At 41.2% G+C, this 18,923-nt stretch overlaps 1 protein-coding gene across 1 annotated transcript in view; it reads left to right on the top strand.

Moving 5' to 3' along the window:
- Positions 1-18,923, top strand: part of il1rapl2 (interleukin 1 receptor accessory protein-like 2) — a 469,746-nt gene that overhangs the window by 400,068 nt on the left and 50,755 nt on the right. The window contains exon 6 of the mRNA XM_048605265.1: positions 206-335. Coding sequence (XP_048461222.1) covers positions 206-335 — 130 coding nt within the window. The remainder of the gene's footprint in view (positions 1-205; positions 336-18,923) is intronic.

Raw genomic sequence — 18,923 nt, forward strand, 5'->3', positions numbered from 1 at the left:
CCTGCTCCTCTGATGCTGCTTGGCCTGCTGTGTTCATCCAGCTCTGCACCTTGTTATCTCAGATTCTCCAGCATCGGCAGTTCCTACTGTCTCTCCCCATTGAATGGTCTTGCTTGATACAAATTTAAATGCACTCAGGATTATAGGTTGAACATGTGAGAAGAATGATGCGATCTATAAATTCTCTTTGTTTTCCTCTTAATAGGCCGTCCAGCCAGTTTGGTCTGCAGGGCATTCTTTGGGTACAGCTCAGTAAACCCAATAATATACTGGATGAAAGGTGAAAAATACATGGAGGAGCTGGAAGACAGTCAGGTTAAGGAGAGTGATATCAGGTACTTCTTGGATTCTTATTTACAGCCAAATAATCAACAGCATGTTTAATAATTTAACTGAATTTCTAACCATGAAACTTTGAAATGAAATGGGATTTCTCTTCACTGAAATTTTACCGCGTAATGATGCTTTGAAAGCTGGCTCAGAATGACAAACGGGAGAATGACATTCCCTAACCTGCAAATGTTTTTCATAAATCGGACCTATCAATTAGATGGGACAGATGATTTTATCACAACATCTCTTCCACTAAGCAGTGATATTAATTGTAAATCTAACTACACAAGGTTATTAATTAACAAACGTCTATGGTACAGGCGAATGTGTTCTTGATTCTAATGCTTGTTTATCGACTAATATTCATTCGAACATTTTTAATTGTGCTATTTCATTTAAAAAATTCAATTATTCACTAACACCTGCATGTCCATCATCTTAAGGATAACATCCGCTAAGCGTTGTGAGGTTTTGCCATGTCTTGTCATGTAACTAAGCGGGCCAATTGTCAATCCACAGATCTTTCAAATCACGGGGCAGCACTTTCCCCGATGGAGTGGGACCTGGAGTGCAGGATTTTCTTCCTTTTCTTTTCATCTCTGCCTCCACTATGCCTCATCATTAAACTGTTTAGACTCGAGCCATGATAAAACTTGGTGGACAGGTTGTATCCATGTTGAATGATTGGCAACAGGCTCCTCATAAATGTCAATGCTGCCATGTGTTGAGGAGAGATTTAGTGTGTCATTGAGTCACACAGCACGGAAACAAACCTTTTGCTCCAACTCATCCCCGCCGAGCAGAGATCCTAATCTGACCTAGTCCCATTTGCCAACACTTGGCCCATATCCCTCTAAACCCTTCCTATTCATATACCCATCCAAATGCCTTTTAAATATTGTAATTGTACCAGCCTCCAACACTTCTTCTGGCAGCTCATTCCAAACACACCGCTCTCTTCATGAAAAAGTTACTGCTCAGGTTCCTTTTTCAGTCTTTCCTCTCTCACCTTCAACTTATGCCCTCTCTTTTTGGATCCCTCACCCAGAGGGTGGTGGAGGAGGGTTGATTTTCATCTGAATGTCTGTGAGTGGTGTACCACAATGATCAGTGCTGGGTCCAATGCTTTTCATCAATTTTGTAAATGAATATAGGAGGCATGGATAGTCTGTTTGCAGATGATTGCAAAATTGATGATGTAGTGGACAATGAAGCAGACGACCTCAATGGATCTTGATCAGATGGGCCAATGGGCCAAAGATTGGCAGATGGAGTTGAATTTAGATAAATGTGAAGTGTTGCATTTTGCTGAGACAAATCAGGGCAGGACATATACATTTAATAGTAGGGCCCTGAAGAGTGTTGACAAACATAGAGACCTAGGGGTGCAGGTTCACTGTTCCTTGAAAGCAGGGTCGCAGGTAGACAGGATGGTGAAGAAGGTGTTTGGCATGCAACCCTTCATTGCTCATAACATTGAGTATAGGAGTTGGGATGTCATGTTGTAGCTTTACATGATGCCGATTGTGGAATATTGCATACAATTCTGGTCGTCCTATTGAATGATGTTATTAAACTTGAGAGGGTGCAGAAAAGGAGGTGGCCTGGACTGGAGGGTTTGGATTATCGGGAAAGGCTGAATAGGCTGTAGCTTTTTTTTTCTCTGGAGTGTTGGAGACTGAGGGCAGACCATTTAGAGGTTTATAAAATTATTCACTTTTATTTGGTCTCACCAGAACTTGCAACCAAAGCAATTTGATGAATTAAGATCATTGTGGTTATGCCTCAGGGAAAATTCCCAGAATCACAGATATGTTATAGGGCAGAAGGAAGCCATTCAGCCCATTGAGCCTGTGCTAACTCTTCCAACGAGCATCGTTAGCAATGCCTCGAGTTTCTGATGACTCCTAGAGGAAGAGTGGTCAGCGTGCCTGAAGAATTTGGCTTGAGGGTGGTTTGAAATTACTCCCCAGGCCTCATCACCGAGAATCTGTTAAGCTGAGGGTGCCAAAATGGCGGAAAATTGCTTGGCTTGGATGATTGAGCAGCTACTGGGGTGGGGGAGTGGGGATCAAGAAAATTGGCACAGTAGGTGGATGAGAGAGCCAATGCAGACCAGCCCATTGTTTAGACATAGGGTCAGAAAGAGCCACCCTGTGTTTCTTTGGTTTCACATCAAGACAAGTATATGAAAAATTACAGATGATTTACCTTTGGCATCTTCATGTTCTTGGTAAGATTGACATCTTAGTTTCGTAGTTCCCGCTTTTCCCACTGCATGGGGCATAGCTCATGATGGCCCTCCTACACCTTTCTCTGTATCTTTCTAGTTTTATGTGACAATAAATCAATAACTCAAATCCACTTCCCACAATCATGAATATCCACTTTCTGGACTCCCTGCTCTTTAGGATCCTCTAGCTAGTGGGCAGGGCTTTAAGACTTGTGAACACCTAACGCTGTTGTCCAGGTACAAGACCTGGCCCTGAAAAGAGTATAAAAGTTTAGACATGGCAGAGAGAACATTGAGGTGGATCCATCATGGTAGGTCAGGAATGGCAGCACCTGGGAGAAAGTCTACCTGCCTAAAATATCCAAGAAAACTCAGAACAGGGGACTGGAATAGAATGAGCATGACTAATAAGGGCCAGAAGGTCACAATAAGAAGGAGATTGGGATCATGTCTATCTTCATCTTGGTGTTCGTCTCTTTCTCTTTCCTGGTACAGTCTACACATTGGACTCCATTGGATGTTCCCATTCCAAACATATCCATTCCTAGAAAAAGACTTCTAATTCTTAAACTGTGTTGCCTATTTCAAGTCTTCCCAATAAAGAGAAACTTTCTCACAGTCTCCTCGGGATCTTGTATGTTTCAGTAAGATCATGTCTCATTCTTATTAATTCCAATGGGTGCAGAGCCAGCTTGTCCCTCATAAGATAACCTCCTTACCCAGGATTGAGTGAATTGAATCTTCTCTGAATGCTTTCGATGAAATTATATTATTTTTCAAATAAGGGGTCTGGGCAGGGTTAACATAGAACATAGAACAGTACGGCATAGGAATGGGCCCTTTGTCCCACAATGTTATGCTGAACATGATGCCAAATGAAACTAATCCCTTCTGCCTGCCCTTGGTCCATATCCCTCTATTCCTTGCATATTCATGTGCTTATCTAAAAGTCCCTTAAATGCCCATATTGTATCTGCCTCCTCACCACCCCTGGCAGTGCGTTCAAACGCCTACCACTCTCTGTGTAAAAAAACTTGCCCTTCACATCTCCTTTGAACTTTCCCCCTCTCACTTTAAATGCATGACCCCTAGTATTAGACATTTCAACTCTGGGTAAAAGATTTTGATTGTCAACCCTATCTATGCATCTTATTATTTTATAGACTTCTATCAAGTCTCCCCTCAACCTGAGGGGAGATTGCAGCATGATAGGATTTGAGTGTGATAACAGGGAGGTAAAGCTGGCCATTGTTAGTGACATTGGCGTATGCAAACAAGGTAGTGAGTAATATTTTGAAGATGGCCATCAGGAGGTCCTAAAGGAGGAAACTTGGCCTTTCCTATGGCTGACTACACACAATTGGAAGGCAGTCACTATGTACGTTAAGAAGCAGTGACAACGAAATGCTACAATTGGGTTTAACTCTGAATGGCCGGCAGTGTAGGAGACTGGTTAGTGTTGAACGCTGTACAGACGCTAAGGAAATAGAAAGAAGACAAAACATCATCTCAGTCACATGATACATCGAACATTGATGACTTTGATAAAGCATTGTCTTGGTGCTATGGGAAGAATAGAAACTGAACAATGACGCAAACGGACTGGGAACTAGCTAAATGATATTTGAAGGCTTGGAAGCATATCACTGTTCCTTCGGTGTTTCTGGGTCAAAATGCTGGAACTCCATCCTTAATGGCATTGCAGGTTTACCCACAGCAAATGGACTGCAGCAGTTCAAGAAGGCAGCTCACCACCAACTTCTCAAAGACAACTAGAGATGGGCAATAAGAGTTGTCCCAGCGATACCCATATCCTGTGAACAAGTGGATTAAAAAAACGTTGAAGATATTCAGTCCAATTTACAGTTACCAGAAAATACCAATCTAAATTGGTTGCCTATAATGTTCCAAGTTATTGTCAGGAAAGAGCACTAAGGTTGTATAGGGTGGGACTTTTTTTCATTGGAGTGTAGGAGGTTGAGAGGTGACCTTACAAAAGTTTATAAAATCCTGAGGGGTATAGATAGGGATAATGGTAATTGTCTTTTCCACAGGATGGGGGATTTCAAGACAAGGGACCATGAGCTTAAAGTGAGAGGAGGGAGATTTAAAAAAGATGTAGGGGCAATTTTTTTACACAGAGGCTGGTCCACATGTGGAATGAACTTTCTGAGGAATTGGGTGGATGCAGGTAGAATTACAATATTTAAAAGACATTTCGATAAGTACATGAATAGGAAAGGTTTGGAGGGATATGGGCCAGGAGCAGGCAGGTGGGACTAGTCTAATTTGAGATTAAGAGATCGTAGGAAATGCAGATGCTGGAGAATCTGAGATAACAAGGTGTAGAGCTGGATGAACACAGCAGGCCAAGCAGCATCAGAAGAGCAGGAAGGCTGACGTTTCGGGCCTAGACCCTTCTTCAGAAGACCCTTTTCTGAAGAAGGGTCTAGGCCCAAAACGTCAGCCTTCCTGCTCCTCTGATGCTGCTTGGCCTAATTTGAGATTAAGTTCGGCATGGACTGGTTGGACCAAGGGGTACATTTCCATGCTGTACCACTTGATGACTCAATGACTCTATTTTAACATGACAGGAGTTTACACAAAACTGGCTAAGCTGTAGCTGTACTGAAATATTGTAAGGCAGATGAAGTGTTTCATTATCACTGACCTCTGCAGTATCTGAGGTTGAAGGTTCATTTGTCACAAGTCTGAATCAAATGCTCAATATCCCAGCAGTTTATCCTTCAGAGTAACCTGCATATATATATCAATGCAAGTATAGCTGGCTCAAACAGAAAGACAAAGTTTGCATTACAAATCCAATTACTGTCATTTCACTATTGATTTCACCGTGCCACTTGACCAGCAAGCAGCTGTAGGCAAAATGGATTGGAACCTCAAAGCAGAGGGAAGCGAGGTTGAATGCCCAGTTTCGGGACTGATCTCTGTGACCTTACATTGCACAATTTACCCATTCCTGAGGAGGTTTTTGTTCATAGTTAATAATTGTGCACTATCAATCACAAGGTTATTCCTACTGTCCTTCATTTTTGGTCTGAGCAACTATCACCTATTCATCGAAAAATTGAGCTCTCAAGTCATGAGATATGTTACAAGTTGTTAACCAGTCTGCTTACCTCAGTGCATTCCTTCAAATACACAAGGTGGAACAAAGGATACATCATCACAACTGCTGAAAATATCGAGTTTAATCCCTTCCATCAGTTTTAAGTATCACTTCTAAACACCATGTCGTCAGCTATAACTTTCTCATAGTCCGAGCACAGTAACCTTAAATATGATTTGAAAGACAGGCTTTGTCTGCTGGTTCAGGTTGAAGGGCACCAAAGGAGTTCTGTTGGTCCATATTTATTCCTCAACCAATGCAACCAAAATAAATCAAATGGTCATTTAGATCTTTGTTTGTAGGATGTTAATGTATACAAATTAACTGTCCTGTATGTTTATATGCAGTGGCAATTTGAAAGTAACTTGTTGGTGATTGAACACTTGTGGGACAGCTTGGGGACATGAAAAGCACTAAAATGCAAACGTTTTCCCCTTTTCTTTAAGCCAGGCTATGAATTGAGGGAAATTAAGAAAGAAAGAATTGCATTCATATAGCACCATTCACAACAAGTGTGCTTTACAGCTAATGAAGCACTTTTGGACTTCTGACATCAGAGGAGATAATGGGAAAGTGTTGAAGGCCCTGATCTAGTAATTTAGAGGCTCAGGCTGATGTCCTGGTGATATGGTTTCAAATCTCACCACAGCGGCTGGTTGAATTTTAATTAATCGATCTGTAATTGAAAGCTCATATGGTAGCAGCTATCGATTGTTATAAAAACCCATCTGGTTCACTTGCAGCTTTTAGGCAAGGAAATCTACCATCCTTACCCAATCTGGCCTGCATGAGACTTCAGGCCCACAGTAATATTGTTTCTTAACTGCCCTCATGAAATGGTGATGCAAGCTGCTCAGTTCAAGAACAGTTCGGGGTGAGCAATACATGCAATTCTGTGATTTTTACATCACCGTATCCATCTTACATACATATATATCTTTAAATGTTAAAACATGGCACCCAATTTTCAATATAAGCTCCCAAAAATAGGATTGAGTTAAAGATCAAACCTCTTGTGTTATGTTCAACACATATTGGTCAGCCAATTGGACAGAACTCAGCATGTAAGTACATTGGGATTTTTTGGAGCCACTTGGGAGGGCAAATGCCAATGGTGTCCCATCAAAAAGGGGACATCGCCAACTGTGCTGTGGCCCCTCAGGTCGGTGATGTACCCTGATATCTAGAATCTGCTGACTCAGAAGCTAAGTGCTAACATTCAGCTCGGATTGATTATGTTAATTCTGTGGTTGCACCAAGCGACTGTGTGAAACTAGTAGATTTGCCAAATATTAAGCTGTACAACCAGTGTCAGATGGCAAATCGCCGAAGCAGGAATGAATAGCATTCCTACCCCCTGCAGTGTCCTTCCTATCGGACAGCTAAGGAACAACTTTACCAATGAGCTTGGAGAAACAGTTACTGGAAGAATGAAGCCTCTCATAGGCAAAGGGTCTGGAATTTCCTGTCTGAAAATGTGAGGCAAAGCGATCCCATAATAATTTCTAAAAGAAAATAAGGGCATAAGAACCAGGAGCAGGAGTAGGCCATTCAGCCCCTCAAACCTGCTCCACCGTTTAATACAGTTATGGCTGGTCTCATCTTCACCTCACCTCCATTTTCTTGCCTACTGTCCATAGCCCTTCAACCTATTACTTATTAACAATTGGCCTATCTCCTCCTTAAAGTTACTCAATGTCTCAGCATCCAAGAATTAGATAAGTACTTGAAGGAGAAAGTAGATGTATGAGGCTATGGAAAAGACAAGGGACTGAGACTAATGTATTAAAGAGCCAAACTGGGCACAGAGGGGAGAATGACCTCCTTCCACACTGTACCAATCTATGGTTCTAAGACAGAACCAGTTCTAAGTATCATCAGTTCATTGGGACCTTTCAGAAAATTCCAAATTTTTGGCTGTACCCTATCATTCATCTGCAATGCTGTTAGTATTTGCAGTCAACCATGGGGTGGACTTTCCTGATCTTACTCCTAGGCATGTTGGATTGACTGACTCCAGAAAATTAGGAAAAGTCAGGTGGGAAGCAGCGCATGCCTGTAGTTCCCATCCATTCATTTCAATGGTCAGGCTGTTAGGCAACTATGTCATGGGCATTTTTTCGTCCTCTACCGAAACTTACGCTGCTAGTGCAGAAAGCAGTCAATCTGTATCGCTCACTCAATACAACTAAGTTAAAAATGAGTGATAAGAAATGTGGGAAGTGATTTGATAATTTTATGGCATTGACAGCAATGTGACTATTTGCTTCTCTAATACAGTCCTTCCGAACACTTATATGAACTTTAGAGCACATGTGGATTCAAATTCAGACCAAACACTAACTACTAAGGTGGAAATCTCCCCAGAATGAGATTAATTTGAATAGAATCATAGAATTTACAGGACAGAAGGAGACCATTAGACCGATTGTGTCCATACCAGCTCCTGGAGGAGCTACCCAGCTCGTGCTACTCTCCAGCCCTATCTCTGTAGCCCTCTAAATTCATCACTTTCAATCTATCCTGCTCTCTTTTGAAGCCTCATATAGAGTCCGCCTCCACCACTCTCCCAGGCAGCGTATTCCAAATCCTAACAACTCTCTGAGTTGAGAATTTTCTCCTCATCTCACTCCAAGTTCTCTTGTTGACAATTTTGAAATTGTGACCCCTTGCTACTGATATACAAACTAGTGGAAACAGAATATCCTTCTTTATCCTGTCAAAATTGCTCATAATTTTGAACACCTCAATGAGGTCACCTTTTAATCTTCTCTACTCTCAGTTCAATAAATTTAAATCCTAGCACCAGGACGCCCACAAGTGGATTTAAATTGACTTAATTACTTGAGAAGTCACAGAGACACAAGATGTGGAAAACAATGGCTTCATAAGCAGAGAAGGAGATTGCTCATTGCTGTTATTCTGACTTGTGCTCAACACATCCACAAATACTGGTTGGTGACATTAGGTGGAATAATATTCAGCTCCCTGTCACTTTTATGTTCCTCAGACTGATTTCAAAAGTCAGTAATTTTGGTTTTTTTTGTTCCCTTCACTGTGACTAGAACTCTATTTCTTTAAAAAATTTGAAATAAAATAAAAGCAGTAAGCTTCAGTCATAGAAGCATACAGCACAGAAACGGACCCTTCAGTCCAACTCATCTGTGGTGACTAGATGTCCCAAATAAATCTGGTCCCATTTGCCTGCATTTGGCCCATATCCCTCTAAACCCCTCCTACTCATGTAGCCATCCAGATGCCTTTTAACTGTTGTAATTGTACCCACCTCCACCACTTCCTCTGACAGCTTGTTCCATGTTCTGCATGAAAAAGTTATCCCTCAGACGCCTTTTAAATCTTTCCCCTCTCACTTTAAACCTATGCCCACTAGTTTGGTCTCCCCTACCCTGGGAAAAAGGTCTTAGCAATTCACCCTATCCATGCCCTTCATGATTTTGTAAATTTCTGTAAGGTCACCCCTCATCTTCTGACATTCCTTCATATATTTTAGTGAACTTTTCAAATTGATGTAGATCATCAGATGCTTCATTTGGACCTACACATCCCAAAATGTCCCTTGTCTAACATTGGCTGATGGTTTATTCGTTCACAGGATGTCACTAGTTGGGCCAATAGTTATTGCCCATCTTTAATTGCCCGGAGTCAACCCCATTGCTGTGGGTCTGGAGTCATATGTAGGCCAGATCAACTAAGGATAGGATATTTTCTTCCCCAAAAGGACATTAACAAGACAGATGGCTTTCTGCAAGAAGACACCCGTCATTAGGTTAATTTTTATTCCAGATTTTAATTGACTTCAAATTTTGCCATTCACAATGGGAATGGTGGAATTCAAACCCATGCCCCCAGAATGTTAGCCTGGGATTCTGGATGAAGTAAAAGGTAAATTTATGGTACTACAAGCAACTCCCAGGCAGATAATTGGTGGTGGGTTACCCTTACGGTCATCGCCCCTCAGGCAAGAGGAAGGCTGAGAGTGTGGCGACCTTCTGTTAGGTTAGCCAATACAGAAATTGAACCCATGCTGCTGGCATCACTCTGCATTGCAGACCAACCACACGGCCAACTAAGCTCCTAGTAGCAGTGACATTGTCATGGTGTCACCACCTCCCCCATGTTGTTGTATGGATAAGAGTATCCCTGTTTCAGGGCCATTTCTCATAATGATTCTTCTCAGATAAATGTGGACTGAAAACAGGATGCCTGATGAAATGGTATCTTGGTCAAATATGCACCACTAACTGCGAAGCACAAACCTATTCTGAGCTTAAAAGATATCATCCTTGTGTGGAATTGCATTGGCGTCTCACAAACTCGCTCATGCTGAGAAACATAAAATTCAGATATCAAATGTAGATTCAAACAGCAGATGTGGTTCTATTTGTTTGCTACAGTTGCAAAATACAAATACGCAAACATTTATTTGACTGCATTGCACCATTTTCAAATCAAAGTAACATTCATTAAAGTTTCATGTATATAAAATAAACATAACTCTGCTGAGTGATAGGAATGAACAGTACTGATGTCTCATTCAGGAGAAAATCTAATATACACTTTTGAGCTTCCAAATCTTTCTTGCTGGTAAGCTGTCAGTCATGTTTAATTGTGCACTCTGCATGTGGAGCTAATTACAGTACATCATCCATTGATTAACATGCAAATTGTTTTGTATTTCAATTGTGCCCTTTGGAACACAGAGCAACGAGCTCACGTCACCTAGGCTGTCGTCAGTGTGTTTATACAGCATTTGTTCACCGTGCTGTTGGTGGCACCTGCCTATAGCTGGGTAGATATCAAAGACAATATGGAGGAAGGGGTGGATTGAAATAATGGATCTGGCAGCACATCAGTTTTTGCAGTACTGATCGCCTTCAATGATTTGTAGAGTCTCCCAAATTATAGAATTGTCCTCCATACTCTCTGCTTTCACACTTGGCAAGGATGAAAATAGGGACTATTAGAGAACTCAAGTGAATATAGCATAGCGGTCAACTGTTCTCTCTGCACTGTGAATAATGAGGATAACATCTCTCACTCTTGATTAACTTCATCCCCAATTTCATTACTCCAATGTTGGTGGCCTGTGACTTCTACTGTCAAGGCCCTACATTTTGAAATTCTCTCCACTTAACATTCTACCCTTTCACTTCCCTCTCCTTCTCTAAGATGTTTCTTTAAATCATCGCTCTTTGGACAAGCATTGAAGCAATGCACCTTGGGACATTATACTGTGTCAAGAGCACTATATAAATACAAATTGTTGCTGGTGTATAAACATGCTCGTCAAGTACCCACATACTTAGAAAACAGCACAGCTCATTTAAATCCTCTTCCTTACAATCTTTTCATACAGTTAACACCATACAGGATCAAAATTAAGACTAACTTATTACAAAATTATGTTGTTATGACTTAATCATTTTTACTAAACTGTTTAGGAGGTCAATTAAAACAAAAATAGTGCACAATAAATTTTCCGCTTTTATCGGCATTATGTTTGAGCACCAGGTTTCCCAGTTCCCAATGCCTTAATATATATTTCCCCATTCCCCCTGGTTTCCTTTGAAAGAGCAATGGATATTATTTGAAAGTTCTCTTGCACTAGGATCATTTTGACCATCAACAGTTTAACAGAAGGGAAATGCATGGGTTTAAACTTATAAGAGAAACTCCAAGTCTTCTACAGGCAAATAAAGATTAAGAAAGTGGTTAAAGGATGAGTCAGGCTCTTGAGGGGCCAAAAAGGGGATTACAAATAGAGGCAGGGGGCATAGCTGAAGTATTATAGAGGCATAGAGTCATACAGCAAGGAAACAGACCCTCCAGTGCAACTTGCCCATGCCAACCAAGTTTCCCAAAATAAACTAGTCCCATTTGCCTGCATTTAGCCCCTATCCCTCTAAACCTCTATTTTGTAACTGTACCTGCATCTGCCACTTCCTCTGGCAGTTCATTCCATATATGAACCAGCCTCTGTGTGAAAAAGTTGCCCTCATATCCTTTTTAGTCTTTCTTCTCTCACCATAAAAATATGTCCCCTGGTTTTGAGCTCCCCCACCCTAGAGAAAATATCTTTGCTATTCACCTTACCTATGCTCCTCATGATTTCATAAACCTCTGTAAGGTCACCTCTCAACCTCCCACGCTCTAGTGAAAAAAGTCCCAGCCTGTCTTTATAATTCAAACCCTCCATTCCTGGCAACATCCTAGTAAATGTTTTCTGAACCTTCTCCAATTTAATAATATGCTTCCTGTAGGAGGGAGACCAGAACTGCACACAGTACTCCAAAACTGGCCTCACCAACATCCTGTATATTGGCAACATGATGTTTCAGTTCCTATACTCATGGTCTGAGCAATGAAGGCAAGCATGCTAAATGCCTTCTTAACCACCTTGTCTACCTGTGATGCAAATTTCAAAGAATTATGTACCTAAACCCTTAGGTCTCTCTGTGTGACAACACAACTCAGGGCCCTACCATTAACTGTATAAGTCCTGCCCTTGTTTGTTTTACTAAAATGCAAACCTCACATTTATCCAAATTAAACTCCACCTGCCACTCTTCAGCCCAGTTAATCAAGATCCCTTTGTAATCTTAGATAACCTTCTTCATTGTCCGCTATACCGTCAATTTTGGTATCATCTGCAAATTACTGACCATGTCTCCTAAATTTTCATCCAAATCATTTATATAAATGACAAACAAAAGTGGACCTAGCACCTATCCCTGCAGAATATGCTGGTCACAGGTCTCCAGCCCGAGAAACAACCCTCCAACACCACCCTCTGTGTCCATTTGTCAAGCCAATTTGGTATCCAATTGGCAAGCTCTCCCAGAATCCCATGTGATCTAACAACTTATTAGTCTACCATGCAGAACTTTGCCAAAGGCTTTACTAAAGTATTAAATGAATACTTGGCATCTGCTGCCCAGGCCACCATGACAGGGAGAAACTCTGTCACTAGAAGGGCTCAAAATGAATAAGGAAGATGTCTTTGATGGATTGTTGTCACTCTAAAGTCAACAAGGCACTGGGACCAGAGGCCATGCATTCAAGGAATTTGATGGAACACAACGGGCCAGGCAACATCTCTGACTCCAGCATCTGCAGTTCTTGCTATCTCCAAGGAATTTGATGGAAGTCAGAATAGAAATTGCAGAGGCACTGGCTATAATTAAGTCTTCACTGGACTCCAGTGTGCTGACAGAAGACTGAGAATTGGCAACGTTACAGCCTTGTTCATAAAGGGTTGTAAGGACAATCCCAGAATTGCTAGTCAGTTAGTTTAATTTCAGGAGTGGGGAGAATTTTGAAGACAATTATTCAGGACAAAATCACTCGTCGTGTGGGTTGATGAGGAACAGTCAGCACAGATTTTGAAAGGGGAAAATTGTATTTGACAAATTTGCTGGAGTTTTTTGAAGAGGTAACAGAAAGAGTTGATGTGTAATGCTCATGATGTGGTTTACACAGATTTCCAGAGGCATTGCATGAAATGCTTCAAGACAAACTTGTGAGGAGAATTGGAGGTCATACTAGAAGGGGACAGTGGAAATGTGGATACAAAATTAACTGAGTGAAAGGAAATCGAGAGTAATGGTCAATGACCTTGAGGAAGGTTTGTAGCGGAGTTCCCCAGGGAACTTGTTTTTCCTGATATATATTCAAGATCTGGATCTTGGTTTTGCAGAGGACACTTTCCAAACTTGTACAAGACAACAAACTTGGAAGAATTGTGAACTAGCTGAAGGTGGTGTGGAATTCCAAAAGGACTTTGACAAGTTGGTGAAGCAGACAGATAGGTGGCAGATCAGGTTCGATGCAGACAAGTGTGAGATGATGAATTTTGGTCAGAAGAACATTGAAAGGCAATAAAAAAATATAGGATGCAATTCTAAACGGGGTTCAGGTGCAGAGGGATTGGGGTTTATATTTACACAGATCATTGAAGGTGGCAGAACAGGTGGAAAGCAGTAAATAAAGCACACAGTGTGCTCAGCTTTATTAATGGGGCATAGAGTACAAGACACTTGTTTGAGCTCAGCTGGACTATTGTGTACAGTTGTGGACACCATATTATTAGAAAAATGCAAATGTATTGGTGAGAGTGCAGAAGTGATTTTCTAGAATAGTTCCAGGAGTGAGAGACTTCAGCTTGAGGATAGATTGAACAAGTTGTGACTCTTCTCCCTCGATAGAAAAAGGCTAAGAAGAGATCTAATTGATGTTTTCAAAATCTTGAGTGGGCAGGGGTGAGTCGATAGGTATAGTTGTTCCTACTTGCAAAAGAATCAAAAACAAGGCAGTTCTGGGGAAGGGTCTCTTGACCCAAAACTTTAACTCTGATTCCTCTCCATAAATGCCAGCAGGCCTGCTGAGCTTTTCCAGAAATTTCCATTTTTGTTCAAGAACAAGACAGCATAGAATTAAAGTGATGTCCAAACGGTGATGTGAAAGAAAAAACTTTTTCATGCAATGAGTAGTTAGAATATGGAATGCACTGACTGGAAATGTGTTGGAAACTGGTTTAATTGAGGCATTGGACAGTTATTTGGATAGAAATGATATACGGGGATATGGGGAAGTTCCCGAACATTTACTAGATAGTACAGCCAATCTGGGTGGAATGGCCTCCTTCTGCACTGTAATGCTTCTGTGTTCTGAGATAGTTGTTATTTTTAATTCTTTTAAGTTTAGTGAGCAGACTCCACTGTGGTGTACAGGTATAGGTCAACACTGGTCTATAATTCAACCATTGGCATTCTGGTTAAATTTCTCCATGACTGTCTATGGTCTGTATGGCAGTGTTGTTTGATAGATCTGTTCTAGGTAACTCTTGTGTCCAACTTTATCCTCTTGTCATGCAGCTTAATGTGCGACAAAAGCAGGGGAATTAACTCTGCAGACTCTTCATATCACCAATCTTGACATCCAATCAAGATTTAATAAGCCAAACATCATTTACCGCTGTTGACAATACCACAAGTGTGACTTATTTCACCTTGACAGCTCCCTGTTGAGATCTTTCACCAGCGCACTCTCTGCATGACATGCTAAATTATTCCTTCAATTTGTCAAGTCACACAAAATATACTTACTGCATATCCGTCTGTCAAGAGACTGGAGCTCTGGCATTTTGGGTATATAGTGACACTTCTGAATGATGTCCTTTTTCTGTCAAACTTCTAATTTTTTTATTAATTCGAAACATCAAATAGACCCTGCACTGCATGGCTTTTTCAAGCCTTTACCAGAGCTGTAATTTGTTGTTCTGTTTTGTCTGTGGAGTTCATTGAGGCTCACTGCTAAAATGTGACTGAAAGAAAAGCCAACATTTCTAACTCACCTCTTTGTGTCAGTGTGTGTCTAAGCTGAACCAGGAGACTGCATTTGCTTTCAAATAGCAAAGCCACATTGGAATGTTACTGGAACTTAAAGTCTCAAGTGATGAGGACAGCTGTTTCCCTTAAGTATAAATGATCAGAAGTTGATCAGAATGAAGCATTTACAATGTTAAAAAGACTCAAGACGGTGGCTATGGAGAACCTATTTTGTCATAGAAAGCAACCAAAAGTTAAGAAACCAAGTCTTGTAACTGGAACTGGACCATGTAAGATGGGACAGTGGTTCAGTGGTTAGCACTGCTGCCTCAAAACACCATGGGACCCAGGTTTGATTCCAGTCTCGGATCACTGTTTGTGTGGAGTTTGCATATTCTCCCCGTGTCTGTGTGGTTTTCCTCTGGGTGATCCGGTTACCTCTCACAGTCCAAAGATGTGCAGGTCAGGTGGATTGGCCAGGCTAAGTTGTTCTGTAGTGTCCAGGGATATGTAGGCGAGGTGAATTAGCCATGGGAAATGCGGGGTTATGGGGATAGGTTAGGAGGTTAGGGTGGGATGCTATTTGGAGGATCGGTGCGGACTCAACAGGCTGAATGGTCTGCTTCCACACTGTAGGGATTCTATGATTATGTCTCTTCTGGAAGGCAACAGGAAAAGGATTCAGCCTAGGTACAGTTGTATGTCATGTCAGAGAATAGTTGCAGATGGATTACAGTTGTCGTGTAAGTGTGATGCAAGACAGATAAACGTAGCATCCCATAACAGCAGATCTCATGGGCAGGAGTAGCTACAACAGGGGGCATATAAGAAATAAGGAGCCAAGACTGGTTAATAAAGTTGAGACAGAGGTCAACTATAACTTAACTGAATGGTGAAGCAGGCTAGAAGGGCTGAATGGCATCCTTCTCCTGATTCGATGTAGATATCCTGCTCGAGGTGTGATTGCAGGAGTTCTCAGCTGATTCAAATTGTGACCAATTCATGGACCATTTCAAACATGCAGTCAACAGGAATGTCAGTTTTAATTAACTACTGCATGCTGTGAGTTAAAGGTTATCAGCTATCCCTGAAGGATGCAGAGCTCACTAGATGTGCTTACACAATGCAAGGGTCACAGTCTCATTTCCACTGATAGTGAGATGTGGATTAACTTCAATTATTTAATTCAAGGCCACCCATCATTGGGAATGAAGCATGCCCACTGTGTAGGAAATATATGCTCAACTTACTGAAATTCATATGAAATATTCCAAATATTTATCATCGGTTGCACCCCACACATCACACTTTTTTTTATGAAGGAAGTTTTTTTTTATCTATGTGATTTAGTACGCAGCTTTGGTAATGTTTTTCAGCTTTTGCCAGTGAAGAATATGAGAGTATATGATAAAAATGCTGCATTTCTGGTGCTCTGACCTGATCTCACTGGGGGCCAGCAATCACCAGGACTGGCTAAAGAGGAAAAAGATTAGACTTTGCATTGATGTAGCACTCTTCACATCCACTGTTCGCAATGTGGTGGTAATGCCTTTTTGGCTTGTAACGCAGAAATCCAGTCTAATATTCTTGAGGTATGAGTTCAAATCTTGGCTGGGCAGATTGTGAAATTGGAATATATTCAAAATAAAAGTTGGGAATAAAAAGCTAGTTTAATGTTTGATGTAAAATCTGCTCAGTTCACTAATCCATTTCAGAGAAGTAAATCTCTATCTTTACCTTGTCAGGCTGACATGTGACTCCAGTTGGTTGACACTTAACTGCCCAGTGGGTAATAAATACCGCACTAGTCAGTAACACACACATCCCATCAGCTTACTTTTATAAAAAGTGCTTTACGGTCCATGAGGTACTTTGATAGTGTAGTTTCTGCTGTAACGTGGCAAATCTGACAGTTCATTTGTGCACTGCAAGCTCACAGAAACAGCAATGTGATTGTAACCAGATAACTGTTTTTATGATGTTGACCAAGAAGAGTAGGGAATAACTCAAATAAAATCAGAAATTGCTCGTGAAACTCAGCAGGTCTGCAAACGTTTGTAGAGGAAGACTCAGAGTAACATTTCGAATTCAGTGATCCTTTATCAGAACTGTGCTGTCAGCGCCATTGATCGGGTACAACACAGAATGAGGACATTGAGCCAGTTGTATATTTGACAGCAACTACAGGTTGCCCTTATCCACAGACTGGAACATTTACTTCATCAGCTGCTTATCTATTCCCTCATGAAAGCTACAATTGAATCTGCCCCACATTCAGGCATTACATTCTCGGTAGAATGAGCAACTGCCCTGGATTTTATGGGACTATCCTGTGCCTGGACTAGTTATCCCAGTGATCCTCTCCCACATTGTCACCAGCCACCGGACTTCCTAAACCACCACACCCCACCGCCACCACCACCCCCCACTCTAACTCAAGAACAGCTTCTTCCCTGCTGCTATTAAACTTCTGAACTGACCTCTCAAATTTTAAACTTAATGTTGACCTTGCTCTTTGTGCACCTTCTCAGCAGCTGTAACATTGTATTCCTCACTCTATTACCCGAATGCACTTTGTATGGTGTGATCTGCCTGTACTGCATGCAAAGCAAAACCTTTCACCTTACTTAGGTACATGTGACAATAATAAATCAAATCAAAAAATCACACTCACACAAATCTACCAACTCTAACCCTGTGCCAGCTGATAGAAAATAGGAGACAGGTCGGCTATTCAGCCCTTTGAGCCTGCTTCACCATTCAATATAACATAGCTGCTCATCCAACTCAGTAGCCTGTTCCTGTTTCTCCCCTATATCCTTTGTTTTCTTTAGCCCCAAGTGTTATGTCCCACTCTGTATGGTGGGGGGTCTCTTCACATTTTCTGAGAAAGTTGATCACTCTGATTCCCAGATCCTAACCACTCACTGGAGAAAGAAGACTTTCCTCATGCAGTGTTTAGCCCTTGTTGCCAATCTTCTTGAATTCATGTCCTCTTGACCTTCCCATCAATAAAAACCATCTTTATCACTACCTAGTCTGTCACTATCTGCCAGGATTTTGAACATTGCCATCAAATTTTTGCTCAATCTTTCCTTCTTTAAAGGGAACAACCCCTTCTTCTCCAAAGTATCCACAAAATTTCTTAATCCAGGAGCACTTTTGTAGATTGTTCTAATATAGAAATAAGTCTTCAAATCCTTCCAGGGTGCAATGCCCAGAATCACTCTGTAACTGTAGTTGATAATGCACCAATGTTTTGTAATGGTCTGAGTGTTACAGCCATTAAAAATGTGTTACAGCCAGACCCCTCCAGGTGAGTTTCCCAAGTTGTTATCCCCAAATTCCACAGCTCACTGGTGAGGAGGGATGAACTGAAACCCCTTCTTTATTACCCACTTTCTCTGTTGGCTGCAACAATGTTAGTAAATTGTAGATGCCTTTCTCCCAGATCAGATCAATTTATGTTTTGAAAGTAATCAATTTTACCAGGCTTTTCAGGGTGTAAAACAGAGAGTTTATTAGTTATTAAATCTGAAAGGAATGATGAATGTAGCACACGTACACACAAATTAGTAATAAGAAGTGAGTCTGAAAAAATGACAAACATTAAAAGATATATGGATAAGTCTCTCTGAGTCACTTGTGAAATTAGTATCATAAAGTCATAGAGATATGCAGCACAGAAACAGATCCTTTGGTCCAACTCATCCATGCCAACCAGATATCCTATATAAACCTAGTCCCATTTGCCAGCATTTAGCCCATATCCCTCTAAACCCTTCCTGTTCACATTCCCATCCAGATGCCTTTTAAATGTTGTAATCGTACCATCTCCACCACTTCCTCTGACAACTCATTCCATACATGCACCACCCTC

The sequence above is a fragment of the Rhincodon typus genome, chromosome 14 (genome assembly GCF_021869965.1).
Source record: "Rhincodon typus isolate 14 chromosome 14, sRhiTyp1.1, whole genome shotgun sequence".
In the NCBI taxonomy this organism is placed as follows: domain Eukaryota; kingdom Metazoa; phylum Chordata; class Chondrichthyes; order Orectolobiformes; family Rhincodontidae; genus Rhincodon; species Rhincodon typus.